The 22,743-nt window shown below is 36.5% G+C and overlaps 1 protein-coding gene across 8 annotated transcripts in view; it reads left to right on the forward strand.

The window, feature by feature from the left end:
• The window catches only part of LOC150099845 (queuosine-tRNA galactosyltransferase-like), a 529,602-nt gene that overhangs the window by 355,026 nt on the left and 151,833 nt on the right, over positions 1-22,743 (forward strand). For all 8 annotated transcript variants that reach the window (XM_090403530.1, XM_090403531.1, XM_090403535.1 and 5 more), the window contains one exon: positions 16,463-16,558. In XM_090403530.1, coding sequence (XP_090259656.1) covers positions 16,463-16,558 — 96 coding nt within the window. The remainder of the gene's footprint in view (positions 1-16,462; positions 16,559-22,743) is intronic.

Here is a 22,743-nt window from a genome sequence, read left to right on the forward strand (position 1 = left end):
CCCACCCCTGGCCAACTTCTTTATGGAGACTTTTGAAGAAAAAGCCTTAAACTCAGCCTCACAAAAACCCACTGTTTGGCTATGCTACGTGGATGATGTGTTCACTATTTGGCCACATGGCTAAGATACACTTCACATTTTAACACACTTAAACAACCAACACTCCAGAATCCAGTTCACCTTGGAAAAAGAAAAAAAAACAGTCTTCCTTTCCTAGACATTCTGATTACATGCAAGCCTGATGGATCCTTGGCTTTCTCTGTTTACAGAAAACCACCTCCCCTCACAACAATATAGGGGTTATAAAAACCCTATATAACAGGGCAAAATTAATCTGTTCAGATGACAATGCCCTAACCACTGAACTGAACCACATCCTTAACACATTCTTAGCCAATAGCTACAACCTCCAAAAAATCCAGAAAATATTAAAACCAGTTAACCACAACTCCCCACTCCTTCATAACAAAGATTACACTAAATCTGTCATCATTCCTTACATCCGGGGCACATCTGAAAAGTTAACCAAAATCCTAAAAATATATGACCTGACAACCTGTTACAAACCATATAAGAAATTGGTATCCCCTTATCCACTCCACCAAAGACCAGCCACTTTCCCCAGACCTACCTGGAGTATACCAGGTCCCTTGCAGCTGTAAACTGTCCTACTATGGTCAAACAGGCAGGACAGCTAATATCAGGATATCCGAACACAAAGACTATATCCGGTTTCACCAATACAGCCATTCTGGGCTTGTGGACCGTACCCTGGATACCCGCCACAGAATGTACTGGAAGAAAGCCACTTTACTACACAATAGCAAATATAAATACGAAAGATTGTTCATGGAATCAGCCTCAGCTCTAAAAAACTTCTCAAACCTCAACAAATTTGGGAAGCTTGCGTCATGAGAACATCAGCCCAACAGCCAAAACAACCAGCGGTGAGCTATAAGGGGCTCGCACGAGCCCTTTGTTAAATTTTTCTCAAATTTGCAAGCCCCTTGTTCTTCTTGTTTAATAAACTTGTAGAACTAGAAAATACCATCACGGAATGTATGCATGCTATTGTAATTGCTACTTTAAATTCATATGGATTTTCCGATAACTATTTAAAAAATCATCTCATTGCATTTTGTTCTGATGGAGCTAATGTAATGTTAAGAAACAAATCAGGCATTGCAATCAAACTTCTACAAAAATTTCCCAACATTGTGATTTGGCATTGCGTAGCTCATAAATTTACACTAAGCATTAGACAATTTGATAAAAAACATTAAAGAAATAAATCATTTTTAAATATTTATGGGTAAATTATATGCTTTTTATCATCAATCACCAAAAAATCAACGAGAATTAAATACGATTGTAAAAGACCCTGGTACCGAAATTTTAAAGATCGGCCATGTGTTTGGACCACGATGGGCAACTTGCAGTTTACGAATGGTTCTTGCTTTATGGAGAAATTATCAGCTTTATGCAAGCATTTTGCATCGAATGATAAATATAAGGGCTTTTTAAACCGACTTCTCAATTTGGAATTTTTAGAAGATCTTTTAAATGATGGATATCTTACAGGAATTATCATATCTGTCAGAAGCTCTACAAAGTCACAATATAAGTATTATATGGGATAAGCTAATTTGCTTATTAGTGCCTGCATGGCCATATCATAGGCACATATCATAACATTGCCGAAATATAGAAAGTATTGATTAAAGTTTTCTTTTAATTAATATTTAGTATACATTGTAATTTCCTGAAATAATTTAATAGTCTCAGACGTGCAGTGCTTGGAGCATTGTCATGCTGAAACATGCAAGGGTCACTGCTGAAGTACTTCTACAGTGTTGGAAGAATGAAGTTGTCCAGGTTGTCCGAGTAGCCATCAGATTATCTATCTGGCTGGCAAGATCTAATTGATTTCCTTCTGTTTGCCAAATGTATACTATACCATTTTATCTTTCTCAGTCGAAGACTGGGTTTCTCAATCAGGGTTGTAGAACCCTAGCATTCCACAAGATGTTAGTTTAGGTTTTGTCAGAGAGAGTGAGTGAAAAAAAAAAAATAATAAACATCCCAAAAATTCTAAGAAGCTAAATTTTTGTTCAGTTTTTGGTTTGGTTTTTGTTTCAGTTCACAATTGTTTTGGTTTTAGTTCACTGTTTTCAGTTTTGGTTTTATTTCACTATTTTGGTTGAATATTACATGCTTTAACTGTTTTAACTGTCTTTATGATGTTGATTAATAATGTTGTGCATGTAGGTTTTTAATAGTGTGAACAAGTTTGACATTCGTAGTGTTTTATTAATTTTTTTTAGCTATAAAATGGATAAATCTCCAAGAACATATTTTCACAAATATGTACTCTTTCTCAAAACATATCCATGACCAAAAACAAATTGCCAATAAGATCGTTTACTAATTAAGAATCACAAAATGAATCCAAGATTGTCTGCTGCTGACTTAAATAGACTTGGAAGCTAGATTAATGTTTCTGACATGATAGTCCATGTTGGAAGCAGGGTGGACTGCCTGTAGACCAAAAAAAACTGTTGATGAAGGCTATTACTATTATTATGGGAAACTCCAAGGAGTCCTTAGACTCATTGAGGGAGGCCCTAAACATCGTGTCAAGAACTTTCCAACATTTTCTCAGTATCTGTCATAATTTGCTTTGAAATCATTCACAGGCATGGCATCCGCAACAATCTCTGGCAACCTGTTCCACTCATTCACTACTCTCCAAGGAAAGAACCTAATTCTAACACCCTTGCTAACCACACTCTTACTTGGTTTCCATGGGACCCTAGTTCTCCACCCCCACACCTATTATGAAAAATTTCCTCCGAATTAATCTTGTAAAAACCCCTTAGGATTTGTATGTCTCAATCATATCTCCCCTTTTCCGTCTATCAATCAGTTTCTATAACCCACAAATCTTCAACCTGTTCTAGTAAGGTTCATGCTATAGACCTGCTACCATCTTGGTCACTCACTTCTGAATCCTCTCCACCTCCTCCTCATCACCAAAAAATCCTAGCCTCCAGATCTGCATGCAGTAGTCAAGATGGGGTCTTATCAAGGCTCAACAAAGAAGAAAAATAACCTGTTTGTCACTGCTCATCAAAGTATTCTTCAGTAACCAAGTGATCTGATGAGCTGCTTTAGCTACTTTTGCTATATGTCCCCTAAGCTTTAACTCCCTATCCACTAACACTCCCAAGGCTCTGCTTTCATCAATTTTCTGGAGTACAGTTCCACCAATGTGGTAATCTTTAACTCCAAAATGCGTAATCTTACACTTTGCCACATTAAACTGACATCCATTCTCTTTGCCAAGTCTGCGAATCTGTCCAAATCGTCCTGCAAAATTTTGATGTCATCTGTATTAACTATTGCTCTACCCAACTTTGCATCAGGGGTGCTTAAGGGTCAAAGCTGTATAACTGAGAGGAGACCTCCACATAGCCTTTAAAGGAATGCGGAGAACCGACCAGGGCTTCTGAACTAATGTCCAATCCTCACCTTCTCGTAGTGCACCCTGTTGGGTATCTACTTGGATACTGAACGAACGAGGATGGGCTGGCAATTTGGGATTTAGCCAGCCAAATTGTATTCTTATTGGTTAAACCAAAATAAAAAATGATGGTACGACATGACAAAATTTCATGCCGGCTGGAGCATTGCATGGTTAAACAAGGCCCCCGTTGTTTTCGCCAGGGAACCAGGGCTAACAGCAAAAAGTCAGTTACTGGAACAAATCTCAAAACAAACCCCAGCTCAACATCACCAGAGTTAAAGATTGGTACTATCGACATAAGAAGCCTGAATGGAAAAGAAATGGAGCTAGCTGAGGAATTAGATAAGTACCAGATCGACATAATAGGGGTGACTGAAACAAAAAAGACAAACACTGGTGAGATCTTTCTGAGCAATAAATACAAAATGTTATATTCAGGCAATGACAATCAAGGAAAAGAAGGAGTAGCCATAGTATTCAACACAAAATATCAGGCTATTCTTCTTGAATGGCAGTCAGTCTCAAGTAGAGTAATGTGGGCAAATATGAGAATAGGGAACTGGACAATGAGACTTATTTGTGCCTATGGTCCCACAGAAGGTTCTACTAAGGTAGAAGTGGAGATATTTTTTGAAGCTTTAGAAAAAGCAACTGACACAATGAAAAAGGAAAAGTTGGTATTTGTTGGGGATCTAAATAGCAGAGTAGGAAATGATTGTGAGACATACAAAAATATTTTGGGAAAATTTGGAGAAAAGAGCAAAGCTAATAATAATGGCAAATATCTGTTGGATTTCTGCTCAGGACATGGACTGGTTATTACTAACACCATGTTCCAACATAAAAATGTGCACAAATTCACATGGAGAGAAGAGGCAAGGAATAAGAAAAGTCTCATTGACTATGTTATTGTTGATAGTGATGTTTTCTCCCTGGTGCAGGACACCACAGTGTACAGAGGATTTGAAATTGGAAGTGATCACTATTTAGTCTTGAGCAGGTTAAAATTGAATTTCATATTGAAAAGAATAACATGTAAGAAAGTTTTAAAGCGAATAAAAGTTTAGCAGCTCTCAGATGTGAACTGTAGGCTAAAATACACAAAGATTATTGAATAAAAAATGAAAGCGTTTGAGAACAGGAACCAAACCTTGTAGTTCAGTGGCAAGCCTTGAAGAAAACCCTGATTTATTCAGCCAGAGAGGCATGTGGTGAGGTTGTTTGTAAGGATAGAAAAATCAGAACTCCATGGTGGACACAGGAAGTTAAAGAGGCAGTGAAGGAAAAGAAGAAAGCATATCAAAAGTTCCTGTCAAATAAGTCAGCTTGTGCTCTTAGAGAATACAGAGACAAATGCAAGAATGCTAAACACTGTAAAACTAGCTAAACAAAAGTCAAGGGAGGACTTTGGCAAGAATATAGAAAATAAATATCAAGAAAGTGGCAAAATATTCTGGAAGCTGTTGAAGAAGCTTAGAAATAGAGGAAAGAGTGCTATAAAAGGAGTTACAAATGATAAAGGTGACATGAAAACGGAAGAAAAAAAGAAGTATGGAGTAATTACTTTGAAAAACTGCTAAATGAAACAAGCAGTGATGACAGCACAGTGGTAAAAAACACTGACCAGGCATGCAGTCAGGAATACATATCCATACTTGAAGAGAAAAAGCCATCAAAGGCTTGAAATGTGGAAAGGCAGCAGGAGTAGATGATATTCGACCAGAAATGCTGAAGTATGGTGGTATAAAAGTCTTACAGTGGCTGCACTGCATAGTTCAGAAAGCCAGAGGGACGAATTCCCGATGATTAGAGTAGAGCTCTCATAGTACCCATATATAAAAAGGGAAATAAAACTGAATGTGAGAATTAGAGAGGTATTTCCCTACTGAGTGTTCCTGGCAAAATCTATGCAAGTATACTTGAGAAACGGTTGAGAAGAATTGTGGAAGAAAAGCTTGGTGAAGAACAAGCTGGATTCAGGCCAAACAGAGGCTGTCAGGATCAGATCTTCACTTTACGACAAATAGTCGAGAAAGCATGAGAATATAACAAAGATCTGTATTTAAGTTTTGTCGATCTGGAAAAGGCATATGACAAGGTGCCAAGAGAGAAGCTATTCAATACTCTACAGTTATATGGTGTCAATGGGGCATTATATCAAGCAATACTTTGTCTGTATTTGAGTTGTAAGTCAGCAGTTAGAATTGAAGGAAGTACAGGAAGATGGTTTAATGTTAAATCTGGTGTGAGACAAGGATATACATTATCCCCTCTGTTATTCGTTATCTATATGGATCACATTATGAAGGAAAGTGGTATTAAACATGATATCAAAATTGGAGATGTTAATGTCAGCTCCTTGCTTTATGCAGATGATGTTGTACTTCTAAATAAATCCGCTACAAGTCTGCAAGATTCTCTGACTAAATTGAATAACTGTTGTAATAGATATGGTATGAAGGTCAGCAATAAAAAGACAAAGATAATGAAAATAGGCAGAATCATTGAAAATGTCAACTGTGTTGTGAATGGAGAACCTGTGGAACAAGTAAAACATTTCAGCTACTTAGGCACGATTTTTACTGAAGATGGTAAATTAAATATAGAAATAGACAACAGAATCAGCAAAGCTGGTATAGTGGGAAGTCAACTGAATAAATTCATATGGAATAAGAGAGAAATTAGTTGGAACACTAAATTAGCTGTATACAAGACAGTGTTCAAACCAGTTTTAACTTATGGATCTGAGAGCTGGGTCAGAAGTAAAACACTTGACCAAAGACTAGAGACTGCAGATATGATAGTCCTGAGAAAGATTAGAGGTGTGAACAGATAGCATCAATGGCAATATCATATTAAAAATGAGGATATTAGGAAAGAACTTGGCATTGTCAGCATCCAGGAATGCGTTAGCAGAGCTAATCTCAGATGGTATGGTCACTTAAATAGAATGGGAGAGAAAAGATTAGCAAAACAAGTGTTCTCTGTCAGGTTGGCAGGAAAACGACCCAGAGGAAGACCAAGATATAGGTGGATTGATACGGTACAAAGTGCCTTAGACGATAGAAATATAAGATCTGATAATGTTGGAGTCTTGACAAGTAACAGACTGATTTGGAGGAAAATTGTAGATAGGAAGTTAGTAATGATGGAATTTTTTCATGTAGTACTATCATATCCTGTACACCCCTTTAGGGTACATGGCAGGAATTTGATGATGATGCATGTGGTGAAGTTGTCTGCAAGGATAGAAAAATAGGAACAGTATGGTGTTCACAAGAAGTTAAAGATGAAGTCCTTATAAAAAGAAAGCATGCTAAGTAAAAGTGCTTAGCAAATAAATCAACATTTGCCCTAAAAGAATACAGAGAAAAATGAAAGCGATCTAACTTATGTGTTGAGAAAAAGTCATGAGCAGACTTTGATAAGAATATAGAAGGTAAATATCAGGAAGGTGGCAAAATGTTCTGGAGGACATTGAAAAAACTTAGAAATGGAAGAAAAAATACTGTAAAAAGGAATTAAAGATTATCAAGTTAACATGTACACTGAAGATAACAATATACTACATGTCTCTGAAAGACTATTAAATGAAACAATCGTTGATCCAACTCTAGTAGAATGTTTTGCAATGGTTACACTGCATAATTCAGAGGATCTGATCAGCAGGTCGAATTCCAGATAATTGGAATAGAGCTCTCCTAGTTCCCATTTATTAAAAAGGGCATAAAGCTGAATGTGTGAATTACAGAGTAATTTCTCTACTAAGTGTTCCAGGTAAGATTTATTCAAGCACACTTGAAAAGAGGTGCAAGAAGAATTATGGAAGAGAAAATTGGATAAGATCAAGTCAAATTCAAGACTAAATAGAGGTTGTTAGAATCAGATTTTACGGGCAACTCCAGACTCCCTGGAGTTGCCCTTAGTAATAGATTTTCACTTTATGACAAGTAGTTGAAAAATCATGGAAATATGTCAGGATCTGTATTTAAGTTTTAGATCTTAAAAAGGAAATATCACAAGGTCCCCAGAAAAAAGCTTTTCAAAACACTATAGTTATACAGTGTAAATGGAACATTATTTGGACAATATATAGTCTATATTTAAGTTGTCAGTTTTGCAATTGATGGGAATACAGGAAATGGTTTGATGTGAAATCAGTGGTAAGACAAGGATGCATGTTATCTCCACTCATATTTATCATCTATATGGATCACATTATGAAAGAAACTGGCATTATTATTATTACCCCAAGACCTCATGGAGTCAAAGACTCATCTGGGAGGTCCTGGTATGAAACCTGGCATTAGAAATGATATCCAACATAGCTCTTTATCCTGATGATAATGTACTCCTACGCTGGTGCAAATCTCCAGGATTCTCTAAAATGAATAACAGCTGTAACAAATTTAAATTAAGGGGTTATTAGATCCCACGTTGTTTTAAAACCGAATAAGAAACTCAAAGATTGGAATCAGAGAGTTTCATGCCGAATATAGTATAAAAAACTATAAAAGTATCGGCGAATACTAGCGTGAGCTAATGCAAGTAGTCCTAGAGCGTAGTACAAACACGGGCAACTTGTTGCAAAGGTGAGTAAAGTTCTGATCGCTATTCTTGGTATTTTCCATAATGTAAAAACACATTTCCTAGGAAATGTATGCTGTTATTACATTATGGTGGGAGGTCACTACCCAGACCTGTTTCAGCCTTTTTTGAGCCTCATTCATACTTCGCTCGTCATTCTCTCCTATAACACTAATCGTCTCTCGATATTCATTTCTCTCACCAGCCAGATATCCAACTCCCAGGAAGCATACATGCCGCGAACACTGCATACCACAAAGTACCTTATTATGCTACGTATAATAGAGTTCTTAAATGGCGGAGGACTTGGTGGCACGCCATTTGTGATTGCATCCGCCATCATTCCTTACTGCCAAGTAAGTATCTACTAAACTAATTGCTAAAAATATATATGAACACTGTATCACAGATATATATATATATATATATATATATATATATATAAATAAACGCTAAATATAAATATATATATATTTAAATATAACACTATATTCAACTATACTGGATAGCAAAAACTTACCTTCTCTTCCACCGCAAATGCTGCCGACTGTGCTAGCCTTCTCGTTATCCAAAAATAACATAATATATAACAACGAAACTCCCAAAGCAGAACCACTAAATAACACTTGTTTAGTGGTTCTGCTTTTTAGTTTGTTTTAGTTGTACTGAGAAAAAAATGCAGCACAATTCACAAAAGCATTCACACTATACACCATTTAAAAAACACTTTTCCCTACCACCGCTCAAATCACCCATCGCTCTCCATACACAACTTGTTGATGCCTGTCGGATAGCCAGTCTCCAATCCAATGCACCAATCTAATATCCAACCCCATCCGCTCTAGTTTGACTATCAACTTATCATGTGGTCTTATCAACTTATCATCAAAAGCTTTTGCAAAATCTAAGTATATTACTGTGTATCCTTCTCCTCTGTCACCTTATCGCAATAAGTAAGTAGATTACTAAAACATGACCTCCCTTTAGCAAATCCATGCTGTCCATCAAAGATACCATTGTTGTCAACCCAATTGTGGATCCTAGTTCTCAGAAGTTTCTCCAATAACTTAACTTCAATACCTGATACATAGATAGGCGTATAGTTTGATGGATATTGCTCCCCCATACACAACTTGTTCATAGCTATCAGATAACCATTCTCCAATCCAATGCACTAATCTAATATCCAATCCCATCCACTCTAATTTGACTATCAACTTATCATATGGCAATCTATCAAAAGCCTTTGCGAAATCTAAGTATATATTACTGTGTATCCTTCTCCTCTGTCACCTTATTGCGATAAGTAAGTAGATTATTAAAACATGACCTCCCTTTAGCAAATCCATGCTGTCCATCAAAGATAATGCCATTGTTGTCAACCCAATTCTAGATCCTAATTCTCACAAGTTTCTCCAACAACTTAACCACAACACCTGATACACAGATAGGCCTATAATTTGATGCTCGATAATATCACCTCCTTTATGAAGTGGCACAATCTTGCCCTCCTTTCACTCCTTAGGAACTTGACCCAATGCAAGACTTGTATTTAAAAATATGTCAAGGCTGGCATCGAATCCCTGGCACATTCCTTCAGAATACTTGGTGATATATTATCATCTCCCACAGCTTTATTAGCATCTAGTTTCCTCAACTCCCCATACACCTCTTACTCACTTACAGTCAGTTGCTCCTCCCCATCATCAACTGCATTCAGTCTCTCCATGAAGTCACATTCACAAGATTTAAAGACCTTTATGAACTGCTCATTAAGTATCTCCACTCCACCTTCCGCACCAGCTGTCTTTATACCATTTTCTCCAATTAATGCCATCCTTCCATAATCATTCTTTCTTTTGCTCGCTACGTATCAAAAGAACTCCTTATTATTCTTTTTGGCTTCAGTAACTAACTGCTGTTCATACCTCTCTTTAGTTACCCTCCCCAACCAAGTCACCCTCCTTGCCTGGTCTTTGTAGATCTCATGGAATTGGTTATTTCCACTTGTCTTATGCTGACTCCATAATGCCCTTAATCTCTTTATTCATCCATTTCACACCTACATTATTTAATGTTCTCACCCTTGGAATACATTTAGACATTGCATCTACTACAGTGTTCTTCAACATGTGGTCCACGGATCGGCACCGGTCTGCTGGAATTTCCTCGCTCTACGCCAAAAATTTCTTCGTCTCTCAGAAACAACACTCCATCCACGTCAGCCGGTCTGCGAAATATTTTCCCAGGTCTGCAGGTGTAAAAAGGTTGAGAAGCGCTGATCTACTAGATAGTTTTTGAAAATCCATTGATCTCTTTTCCAGCTAACTCCTCATTCCATGCTACACCCGCAAGCTGTCTCCTGAGCTTTTCATAATCACCCCTCCCTCCCTGTAGTTTCATATACCCTTTTCTCAAAGAGGTCCTCACGTTGCTGGCAACCACCCAGGTAATCACCTCATGGGCATTCTCACCAATTGGTGGGTGATTTGACACCTCATTTATAATTACATCATTTGATAAGATGACCAAATTCAAGACCCTTAATCCTCACATGCCCTCTCTTACATACTGTCTGAGGTAGTTATCCCTCAAAAACTGAAGAAACTTATTTTCTTCACTTTCAGCTGCTATCTCATCATTCCAGTCTATATTGCCATAATTAAAATCTCCCATAATGATCACTCTTTTCTTATTTGCTTTGCTAATTTGATCATACATTTCATTATCACTAACATCCACATTACCTGGTCTATAACAACATCCAACCAAGTATTTCATTCCATTCACCTCTATCTCACACCATACTGCCTCAAAACTACTGGCACTATTTCCCTCTTGCATCTCTACTTTGTATGGACATAACTCTTTCTCTATCATCAACAGCACTCCCTCCTCCCTTTTTACCCCTTCTATCCTCACGAAACACATCATACCCTTCCATCTCTATTCCTGTCAGGATGTCGTCCTCATCCAACCATTTCTCACTTATTCCTACAATGTTTGGGTGAACAGACACAATTAGTGCAACCATTTCATCTGCCTTGTGTCTTACACTTTTAGCATTTGTATACAACACAACAGCTCATTCCTAGATCTTCAGCTAGTTTTACTGATACCACTCACTCGATGTGATCTATCCATGCTCGACTGGGGCCATTTCCCTTTCTGCTTATTCATTTTAGAACCCTCTTCAATTCCAACTGTTTCCTCTTGATCCCAGGTCATCCCATTCCTTTCCTGTCTACACATGCTCTCACATCCTCTTGGAGCATCCACCTTTCTCATGCTGCGTATCCCTGTCCACCCTGAGCCTCCCTCATTTCCCTGTTCCTCTTGCACACCCATTCTCTCATTTTCCATACTCATGCCACTCACTTACTCATTCATAACCACCTCTTCAATCTCTCCTGTCGTACTCTCCTGCTCTTCCACATCACTTTCCACTTGATCTGATTCATTCTCCGTAATCACTTCTCTACCTGCCAGCAGCAGTCTCTCCAAGTGACTCACACCATAACCACTCAAATGCAGTCAATCTCTCTTATATAGTTCACTTTGTCCTTCAAAATCATTTCACATATTAACAAACTGTACTCCTTTCTCCTCACACATTTCAGCTAACATATCATTCATAATCCTTTTGTAATCATCAAAAATAGTTTTTAATAATAATTTTAATAATATTATTTATTAATATTAATTTCTAGCACACAACAGCTTTTAATTGATAAACCACCGACTGTTGTATGTACCTTGTATTCCCAATCCTTTGATTTGCTTGTTTCTACACACTAATGATGTACTGTTATTTTCAGTACAAAATATCTGTACTTTCATTTCATTAAAGTTAATTACTGTGGTTATCGTGTAATTTATTGTTTATAGCCATGCCACAGGTACCTTTAAAGATTAGGCTCAATTCCAAGAAAATGATTAGTATTGTAAAGAGAAAAAATTAGAATATAAGAGACTGGCATTGCAATCCAAGGAGAATCCCAAGGAGTTTTTCTTTGGTATCTGTCAAGTAGGAGGGAAAATGATAGTGCATGTATTACTTTGCTGGGTGTAGATGGGAATTGAGTCACCAAAGCAGATGACATTATTGAGCTACTTAATGATCACTTTATTAGTGTTCCATCTTGGTACTACAGGCTTTATTCCTAGAAGAATAGTGACTGGTGAAGTATTAGAAGTGAATGAAGAGGATGTATTCAGAATACTGAGTTTTGTAAATGTTAGTAAGTCGGGGTGGTGTGTGTGGGGGGGGGACTAGATGGAATTTCACCACGTGTTTTAAGAGAATATGCTATGAAACTGACTGTGTCATTCACTTGACTTTGATGAAAGTCTTGCAATTGGGCACGTTCCTGGAGAGTGGAAGGAGGATAAGGTAGTACCATTCCTAAGGATGGTGATAGAATGGAGGTATCAAACTATAGGCCTGTTTGTATTTCTTCTGTAGTTAAGATTTTGGAGAAATTGGTAAAAAGTTGTATGCAAAATTGGGCAGATGAGTGTAATATTATTTAAGCAGGCCAGCACGGATTTGTTAAAGGGTGCACTTTTTTTAATAATCTAGTTACCTTGTATAGTGGTGATGAGAGCAAGGCATACATGGTAAGTTTTTTGAATTTTTCCATGGCATTTGGAAGATTGCCACATGACAAGTGGATTTAAGTTGCATCATATGGGTCTGGATTTCAGAGTGTTTACATCTACCATGATCAGGTTAATGGATTGGATTGGTGATTGGCTCTCTGATAGATATCAGAGAGTATATGGTGGAGTAGTATCAGGGAGTAGGAAGGTTACAAGTAGAGTTGTACAGAATTCAATACTGGGACCATCTTTATGTTCAAATCTTTGTCAGCGATATTATCACATGACTATAGGAAGATGTTCAGTTGTTTGAAGATTATGGGAAGCCTGGGAGGATCATTAGTAATGGTGCTGATGTTTTAGCTCTTCAAGAGGATTTGGACAATCTGGAAAGGTGGGAAAACGAATGGGGGATATCAGTTTAATGCAACTTCATACTCACTTAGTGGAATTATATTGGAAGAAGTGGAGGAAGCAGCAGATCTTGGGGTTATTGTGGATGGAGATTTGAAGTTCAGAGGACATATTGTGGAGGTTGCAAAAATATCTCCAAAAGTTGCAGCAAAAATGTTGAGGAGAACATTGACCATGAGAGATAAGTGTCCTGATCACATTGTACAAAGCTTTGATAAGACCATATTTGGATTTCTGTGCTCAGATCTGGTTACTTGGATTTGAAGCATGTGAAGTAATCTTGGAATGGGTACAGAGGTGGATAACTAAAATGATATCAAGACTGTACAACGTTGATTATGAGGATGGACTGCAGAGTTTGGTGGATAGTAGGCAAAAGGAGGATATGGTCGAAACATTTAAGCTGTTGAAAGTTATTTTCACTGAGGAGATTTTTCATACAGTAGAATGAGCAAAAGGAGCAAGGACCAGGGGCCATCTCTGGAAGTTGCAAAAGAAGGTGGTGAGTAAAAGGGTAAGAAGTATTTTTGCATGGAGTGCTTTGCTTGAGAGGGTTGTGACTATGGATGAGTTAAAGGAGTGGTATGATAGACTGTGTTGACTAGTGTTGACATCCCATGATGAGTCTTGATTCCGTGGAGATCAGGAAAATAATCATAATAATATTAAAAATGAAGACATGAGGAAGGGACTGGACGTTGTTTGCATTCAAGAATGTGTGCACAGCATAAATCTAAGGTGATATGGGAACTTATATAGAATGGGAAAGGAAAAGTTAGAAAAACAGGTGTTGGATGTCAGGATAGCAAGATAAAGACACAGAGGAAGACCATGGTCCAGGTGGATTGATTCAGTCAGAAGTGGCTTAAAAGAACCAAATGTTAGATACAATATTGGAGTGCTGAAAAGTAATAGACTAATTTGAAGAAAAATTGTTGATAGGGGATTATTAATAATGTAAACTTAATCATGTAGTGTCAGGAAATTGATTATCATATTCAGCTTTTTTTCCATTTTTTTTATAGATGGTTATTTATTTATTTATCCTATGATGGTAAAATACAGCAAGAAACATAATACACCTATGTAACAGATGTATGACAACTAAAAGCCACATAAAGGAAAATTTTACAAAGAAATTTTGAATTTTTAGCCAGTTTATAGTTTCTGTTGTAACATTATGTACATCTTGTATAGTGCCCTCAAAAGTATATGTCAGGCAGTCTAGTAAAATATGGTCAATAGGTTGAGAGTGATAACCACAGTCACAAGCAGGGGAGTTGGTCCATTTCCATTTATGTAGATGGTATTTACATCTACCAAGACCAATTCTAATGTGGTTTAAAGTTGTCCAAAGATGGCACGGTGGTTCAAATCCGTGTAGTTTAGATGAAGGGTCCGATATAACTGATCTGGGATTGTTATAATGTTGGAATCATTCATCTTTCCATCTATCAGTCAAGTTGAAAGATTAACTTGTTAATCCCTTTGCTGTTCTCCAACTAGGATTTCTTGATTCTAGTTTCCTTGTAGGAGGATTTTGTATGTTTGTGGATAGATAAGTTAACATTGTTGGTTAAATTTGTCCATAATTTAGCAAGAGCTGCTATTCTGCATAAGTTAGGAGGTGCAATGTTACTGATGACAGGGAGCCAATAATTTGGTGTCGATTATAGTTCCTGTTATTATTCTTATTGTTTAATTAAGTTGGATGTCCACCTTAGAAGTATGAACACTATTGAGCCATACTGGGGAGTGTAGGTAAATAAACCAAGGCCAAAGCTGATAGATGTAAGGCTTCAGCATCTCCACGCCAAGTTGAACCAGCCAGTTTCTGAATTATGTTATTACAAATTTTTATTTTCTTAGCTAATTTCACTAGGTGTTCTTTGAAGGTAAGTGTTCTATCTAGGGTAACACCTAAATATTTAGGTGTAGTGTTGAAGTTCAGTAATGTATCGCTGAAGAAAACGGTAGGTTTGAAATTAGCCTGATGGTTATGAAGATGGAAAGTAGACACTTCAGTTTTTGATAGGTTTGGGTTTAGATGTCACTGTTTGAAATATGAGTCGGATATCATCTTCTCCTGCTGCTTTTCCACATTTCAAGTTTTTGACAGCGTTTTTTTTTTTTTTTTTACCTCAATTGTTAATATTTACTCCTCTTTGCATTCCTATTGAAAATTTTCTAGTAAGGTTCTGTCGTTGCTTGGTTCATTTAACAGTCTTTCAAAGTAATTACTCCAGACATCTAGGATATTCTTATCTTCAGTTTTCATGTCACCTTTATCACCTGATGAAAACAGCAGGGATCTTGTTTAACTAGGCAATGTTCCAGCTCGCATGAAATCTCATAATGTTGTACCTACCTTCATATGCATTTGTAGTTTTAAGCCAATAGAGAGTACAATTTGATCAGCTAAGTTCCCAAATTGCCATTCCATCCTCATTCATTCAGTACCCAGTAGATACCTACTAATGGAGCAGGTTTGTCATAGTATTGAAACATTTGCTCATATTTGTTTTTGCTATTTCACACATGGATTATGTATTAGAAGTGAGAATGCAATAGTGTGGATTATTATAGAGAATAGGTTCAGGAAGGAAAGTTACATAACAGCAGTAGAACATTGCTATTGTTCTGGCATTGGATTGAAAAAGTCTGTCCTTGTAGAAAAGAGAAGAGAGGAATTAGTCATTATCGGCATACAGATCTTGGGTGTTGGCAATCACTCTACTCCCCATCATGAGAAAGTTGCTTAAATGCAGATTTGGTATGTTAACTTCAAAGAGAACACCACATTATGTCAAAATATACTTCTGGAACTGTATGCTTTAGAGATTTATGGGGTAAGCAAAGCTATATGGTCTTATTAAGCCTCGGACTTTCTCTGACTGATTCAAGATACTTTGCCTTGCAGAGTACATAAGCAGTATAGCAAACTCACCAGAGAATTAATTCTAGATTCCTGGGGTCTGAAACTGGAAAGCATTATTGTTGGGACTTAGGCCTATATGTGCAATAATAGTATGTAGCACTAATTTCAAGGTGTAGTTAGAAAAATAAAAGAAAATTTGTCACCATGTAAGTTGGGATTTACATGATAAAAATTGCTGTGTTTAAACAGTCATGCTTTTTTAATTTTTTAAAATTACTTTCTATTGCTTTATTTCTTTACTATTCAGAAGTTAACTTTTCCTTCTAAATTGTTTAGGAATTCTGTGTTGAAGAAATTGAAATTTGAACTGAAATTTGTAGAGATTACAAACTATCAAATAGAATAGCAAATAATAGAAGGAGAAGGGAAAAATCATCTTTATTTTTCTCTTTTAGATTTATACTTCTCATGGTCCGACACTTATTATGCCAACTTGGTTTTGTTCTCGGAAAGTGTTCAACAATGTTAATGGCTTTAATGAAGAAGGGAAGGTAATTGATTTGTTAAAAAATATTTTTCCTAGAATAATTTTTTTGTTTTAGCATAGTAGAAAAACTTCCTGTTTGCTCAGTCTAAACTCAGTTAATTAAAAAAAAATAATAATAATCAAAACATGCACATAAATATTTAAATGATTTTATTTTTTTAAAATTGGTAAAAAATTCATATTAATATTTCAGATATTAAAATCTATTATATTAATAAATATACAATTAACATTTAATTATATTTATAATTATATATATAAATTATAATTATAAATTATAATTTATATAATGCCTCTGCTGAAGATATTAAATAGAGCTGTTTTGTGTGCTTATAAGCACACAAAACAGCTCTATTAATATGCTTTAATATTTTTATTCTAGGTGTTTATCAGAACTTTACAGACCCCCTTTGTAAATAAACTTGATGTCAATAAGGTGATGGGATTTGATGACATATCACCACGTGTGTTAAGGGAACTGGTATGTCTGTTTAATAACAGTCTTACAACACTACATGTTCCAAGAGAGTTAAAAAAAGGTGAAATTGCACAACTACATAAAAGTGATGATAAGGTTGTAGCTACAAATTATGTTAACAGTATGGAACTGTCAGTTCAATGTTACAGAGTGTAAGGTTTTGGTAAGCAATGATGGAATGCAAAGTGTACACTTGGTGGGGAAACTTTAAAGAAGGTAGAGGAGATGAGAGATCTGGAAGTAGTGGTGGACAACGACCTGAAATTCAGAGGCCACATTACATGAGTTGAGGAGTGATCACATCAGATAATGCAATAATGCGAAGGGCCTTGGCCTACAGAAATAAAGAGGTTATGATTCCATTGTATAAGGTCTTGATCAGGCCTCATATGGATTATCGTGCATAGATTTGGTCACTGGGTTTTCATGGTGATGAGGATATGTTCTAAAGAATTCAGAAAAGATTCACAAAGGTAGTAAATGGTCTTTGGAATGTGGAGTCTCAAGACAGATTGAAAGAATGTAAATTACGAAGCCTCGTAAATAGAAGGGGAGATATTATTGAGACATCTAAGGGGTTGTCAGGAGTTGTTATTGAGGTTAACATGGAAGAAATTTTTCACAGAATGGTTGAAGGGTGGGGTAGAACAAGTTGCCATCCCTGGACACTGTATAAGGAGAGTGCGAGCAAAGGATTGAGGAGAAAGTTCTTTGTATAGAGAACGACTGGTGAAGTGGAATTCATTGCCTGAGTCAGTTTAAGGCACGGTTGGATGAGTTTTGTGTGTGATAATGTGTACCTCCCACGATGAGTCTTTGACTCCATGGAGGTCAGATGTTATCCTTATCTTCAGATATCCTTTCTTTCTTAATCCTCTTCTTCTACCTTTTACAATGTTTTAAAATGTCAAGGTTTCTTATTCTTGCAACTGTAACCATTTCGAGGATAAGGTGGTTGGCCCTATGTTTGTAGATGCTTGTGTTCATGGACTGGTTTGCCTGTTCTGGGGGACGATAAACCCAAATTTCTGGGTTAAAAAAATTCCTGCTTTCGTATGAGACTGGCTAACTCACCTTTCATCAAAAGAGACCAGATAAAGGATAAAGGAATTGAATCCAGGTTTTTCTGACCATAGGGCTTCGTCTATAATGACTGAGCTACGGAGGCTCTGTTAATAAAAATAATAAAGTTAAATCTGTGAAACGGTTGAGAAGAATTGTGGAAGAAAAGCTTGGTGAAGAACAAGCTGGATTCAGGCCAAATAGAGGCTGTCAGGATCAGATCTTCACTTTACGACAAATAGTCGAGAAAGCATGGGAATATAACAAAGATCTGTATTTAAGTTTTGTCGATTTGGAAAAGGCATATGACAAGGTGCCAAGAGAGAAGCTATTCAATACGCTGCAGTTATATGGTGTCAATGGGGCATTATATCAAGCAATACTTAGTCTTTATTTGAGTTGTGAGTCAGCAGTTAGAATTGAAGGAAGTACAGGAAGATGGTTTAATGTTAAATCTGGTGTGAGACAAGGATGTACATTATCCCCTCTGTTATTCATTATCTATATGGATCACATTATGAAGGAATGTGGTATTAAACCTGATATCAAAATTGGAGATGTTAATGTCAGCTCTTTGCTTTATGCGGATGATGTTATACTTCTGAATAAATCCGCTACAAGTCTGCAAGATTCTCTGACTAAATTGAATAGCTGTTGTAATAGATATGGTATCAAGGTCAGCAATAAAAAGACAAAGACAATGAAAATAGGCAGAATCATTGAAAATGTCAACTGTGTTGTGAATGGAGAACCTGTGGAACAAGTAAAACATTTCAGCTACTTAGGCACAATTTTTACTGACGATGGTAAACTAAATATAGAAATAGACAACAGAATCAGCAAAGCTGGTATCGTGGGAAGTCAATTGAATAAATTCATATTGAATAAGAAAGAAATTAGTCGGAACACTAAATTAGCTGTATACAAGACTGTGTTCAAACCAATTTTAACTTATGGATCTGAGAGCTGGGTCAGAAGTATAACACTTGACCAAAGACTAGAGACCGCAGATATGAGAGTCCTGAGAAAGATTAGAGGCGTGAACAGATGGCATCAATGGCAATATCATATTAAAAATGAGGATATTAGGAAAGAACTTGACATTGTCAGCATCCAGGAATGCGTTAGCAGAGCTAATCTCAGATGGTATGGTCACTTAAATAGAATGGGAGAGGAAAGATTAGCAAAACAAGTATTCTCTGCCAGGTTGGCAGGAAAACGACCCAGAGGAAGACCAAGATATAGGTGGATTGATACGGTACAAAGTGCCTTAGACGATAGAAATATAAGATCTGATAATGTTGGAGTCTTGACAAGTAACAGACTGATTTGGAGGAAAATTGTAGATAGGAAGTTAGTAATGATGTAATTTTTTCATGTAATACTGTCATATCCTGTACACCCCTTGAGGGTACATGGCAGGAATTTGATGATGATGATGATGAAGTTAAATCTGCTGTAATTTAGAATTGTATTATAATTCCAAGTAAGTCTGTGTTGTCCATAAAAGGGAAAAAAAAAAAATGCAGGCATAGCAAAGCCAGACTTCTACTATTCTAAATGTTTAATGTAGTCCTAAGGTAATTTTAATGTACTCCTAAGGTAACATGAACAGGGCACTCAGTAGACACCTAGCAAGGAGGTTTGTGGTAATTTGTTCTTGATAGATAGCAGAAAACAAGATTCCATGCAGGCTTGAAGGCATTCCATGCTATTGTTCAGGTATTTCTTTCAAGTGGGATATATACATTACTTTTACATCAGATTATGATCTGAATATAGGATTATAACTGTTGATAATATTCTGGATGGTGGTTTTTTATAACTGCTAAAGCAGAGAATCTTTGCAAAAGCTTGCTTGCTCTGTATGTCAAAGACACCAGATATAGAGGTCTTTGGAACCAAACCAAGATTCTTCATTCCAGCAGACTGAAATGTGATCTGCTCCCTGAAAGTTGTGAAACTTGTCATCACAAATATTAACTGCTGTGACTGCATGCTAGCCTGAAAGTTTTGGAAAGTAATTGGCTTAAACTTTTTTGTAATATTGGATAAGGTATTTAATTTTGCATTACAGAAGCTGTTCATTTTGTTCCTTTGAACTTTAATAGTGCACATTCTCCTTATAATTCAGCTGTGATCATGACTTTAGTTACACTTGATATATGAAATATATTGGAGTTTTTAATAAATTCTGTTTATCTGTACATAGGCTAACTGTCATTTGTGTGTCTATTTTATGTGTCCTTTTAAAATTACTAATTTGCATAGTAACAAAGTTCCTCTGTAATAATCTCATATCATTTTACTTTTCATTTTATAGATAGGAACTATGAGAGCTCTACTCCAATCACCTGAAATTTGACTTCAGGCTATGATTTTGGCAGCTACTGTAAACTTCTATACCTTCATATTTGAGCACTTCTGATAGAATATCATCTATTCCAGCTGCCTTTCCACATTGGAGGTTTTTGATAGCTATTTCTACTTATAGTATTGAGTGATATTAAATTTCTCTACTGAAATCTCAGCAAAACATTTGATTCTAGATGTATACAGAGTGTTTCAGGAGGAATAGTAAATATTTTGGTATTGATATTCTGAGTAAAAAAAGTTCATATAGTGAATGGATGTGGAGATGCAACTGTTTGACACTGGCATGTAAAAAGCTATTATGAAAGATATTAAAGAATAATAAATGACTTATTGTTTATATTTATTGACTTTGAACGATACCCAAATAATTGACAAATGCTGTAATTTATAATTCATAATAAATGTTCGAAAATTTCACTGCCAACCTCAATGTACTTTGCAACTCTTGTGGTAATAGCACCTGTTGTTCTTCTGAGGTCGTCTTGACATTCTTTTATGAGGGCAGCATTATCCATAATCTGAGCGATCAATTCATCTCTTGTATTACTATTTCTTTGTATACTTTGCTTTTCATCCATCCCCACAAACCAAATTCTAAGGGAGTGAGGTGTGGAGACCTTGGTGGCCAATGAACAGGAAAACTGCGGCCAATGTATCATTCAGGGAAAGTTCAGTTTGGATATTGTGTCACCTGATGGCTATAATGTTCAGGAGCTCTGTCATGCTGTAAGAACATACCACTCCTTGTAGCCAAGGGAACATCCTCCAATAGTAGTGGACGTTTTGCTAAAATAGTAGAATAGAACGTCTTACAGAACCCATTTGCTAAAATAAATGGGTTCTGTAAGATGATTTGGTAACACAACAGGTCCAATCATGTAATTGTCAATCATACCACACCACATGTTTACAGAGAAGCGATGTTGTAAATTTTTTTCTACAGTGGTATGGGGATTTTCATTGGACCACTGATGCCAGTTATGGGTGTTGTTGATACCATCACAGGTGAAAGTAGCTTCATCATTGAACAGTATTAATAGAATTAATTGGCAATTAGCATTTACCAACTGACAAAATTTCAATTGACTGCCTTCATCTCCTGGGAGAAGGTGTTGCACCCACTGTATGTGAAATGGCAATACAAGAGTATGGTTCATGTAATGTTCACTTAATGTACTCTTGGTATGTGGAACACTGATACATGCAGAAATTCTCTGTGGGCTTGTAGTAGGACTATGTTCTACTAACTGAAAAATGTGTTCTACTTCATCCACGTTTTGTTCATTTCCATATTCAGAAGAAATATGACTGCTAGGAACAGTACCAGTCTCACACAGTTTGTTATAAATACTATTTTTTAACACTCTTGAATCTGGTACTCTGTAGTTAGGAAACCATCAATGGTACAAGCATCAACAGCACTTCTGTCACGAAAACCGTACACGAACATCATATCAGCATGTGTAAAGATGTGTGGCATCCTTAACACTTATAACATGAAATTGCATCAGTTTATAACAGCTTCTTAGTCACATCTTATTCATAGAGCTGCATGCGGATTACCTGATCTACAGAGAGCCGGGTACATCGGAGCTGTGCATGCTAGTTTCAAATAGCTGTATCTCTGCATCCATTGACAATTGGACACATGTTCATATGAACTTTGTTACTCAGAATAATCAATACTACCACCTACCAAATATTTACTGTTCCTACTAAAACACCCTGTATATTGCTAATGACAATTTTTTCCTATCCTTGAAAAAAAAAACACATCTTCGATAATTTCAGAAATTTGAATCTTTACACTTCTGTATATCAAAAAAATGAGATTCTTGCTTGAGGTAGTACAAAAGAAGATGCAAAGAGGAAAGATAGTGTGCATGTTGCTTAGGTATGATAGTGATGAGCTGAGCAGAAGAGCAGTAATATTGAATAACATAATAGCTAGAATGTGTCAGAAGAGGGGATTGGAATATGTGGATGCTTGGAGAATGTTTGAGGACAGAGGAATTGTATGCGAGAGACCGCTTGCATTTGAATGAGGAAGGACGTAGGCATCTGGAGAGATTGCTGTTTTGAACAAGTCAGTGTGTTTTGATAATTTTGATAATCAAATGTGTATTAATCTGGTGTCCTAATCAATTAACAAACATCTGTCATTATATCTTTCCCTCCTATTGACCAAACTCTGCAGTCTACATTCCTCAACCTCCCCTCATAACCAACATTCAAGAGTCCTGCTATTGCCGTGATCATTCATCTCTAGACAC

This window comes from Typopeltis vanoorti, chromosome 14 (genome assembly GCF_054136105.1).
Source record: "Typopeltis vanoorti isolate ZY-2024b chromosome 14, IOZ_Tvanoo_1.0, whole genome shotgun sequence".
Classification (NCBI taxonomy): Eukaryota; Metazoa; Arthropoda; class Arachnida; order Uropygi; family Thelyphonidae; genus Typopeltis; species Typopeltis vanoorti.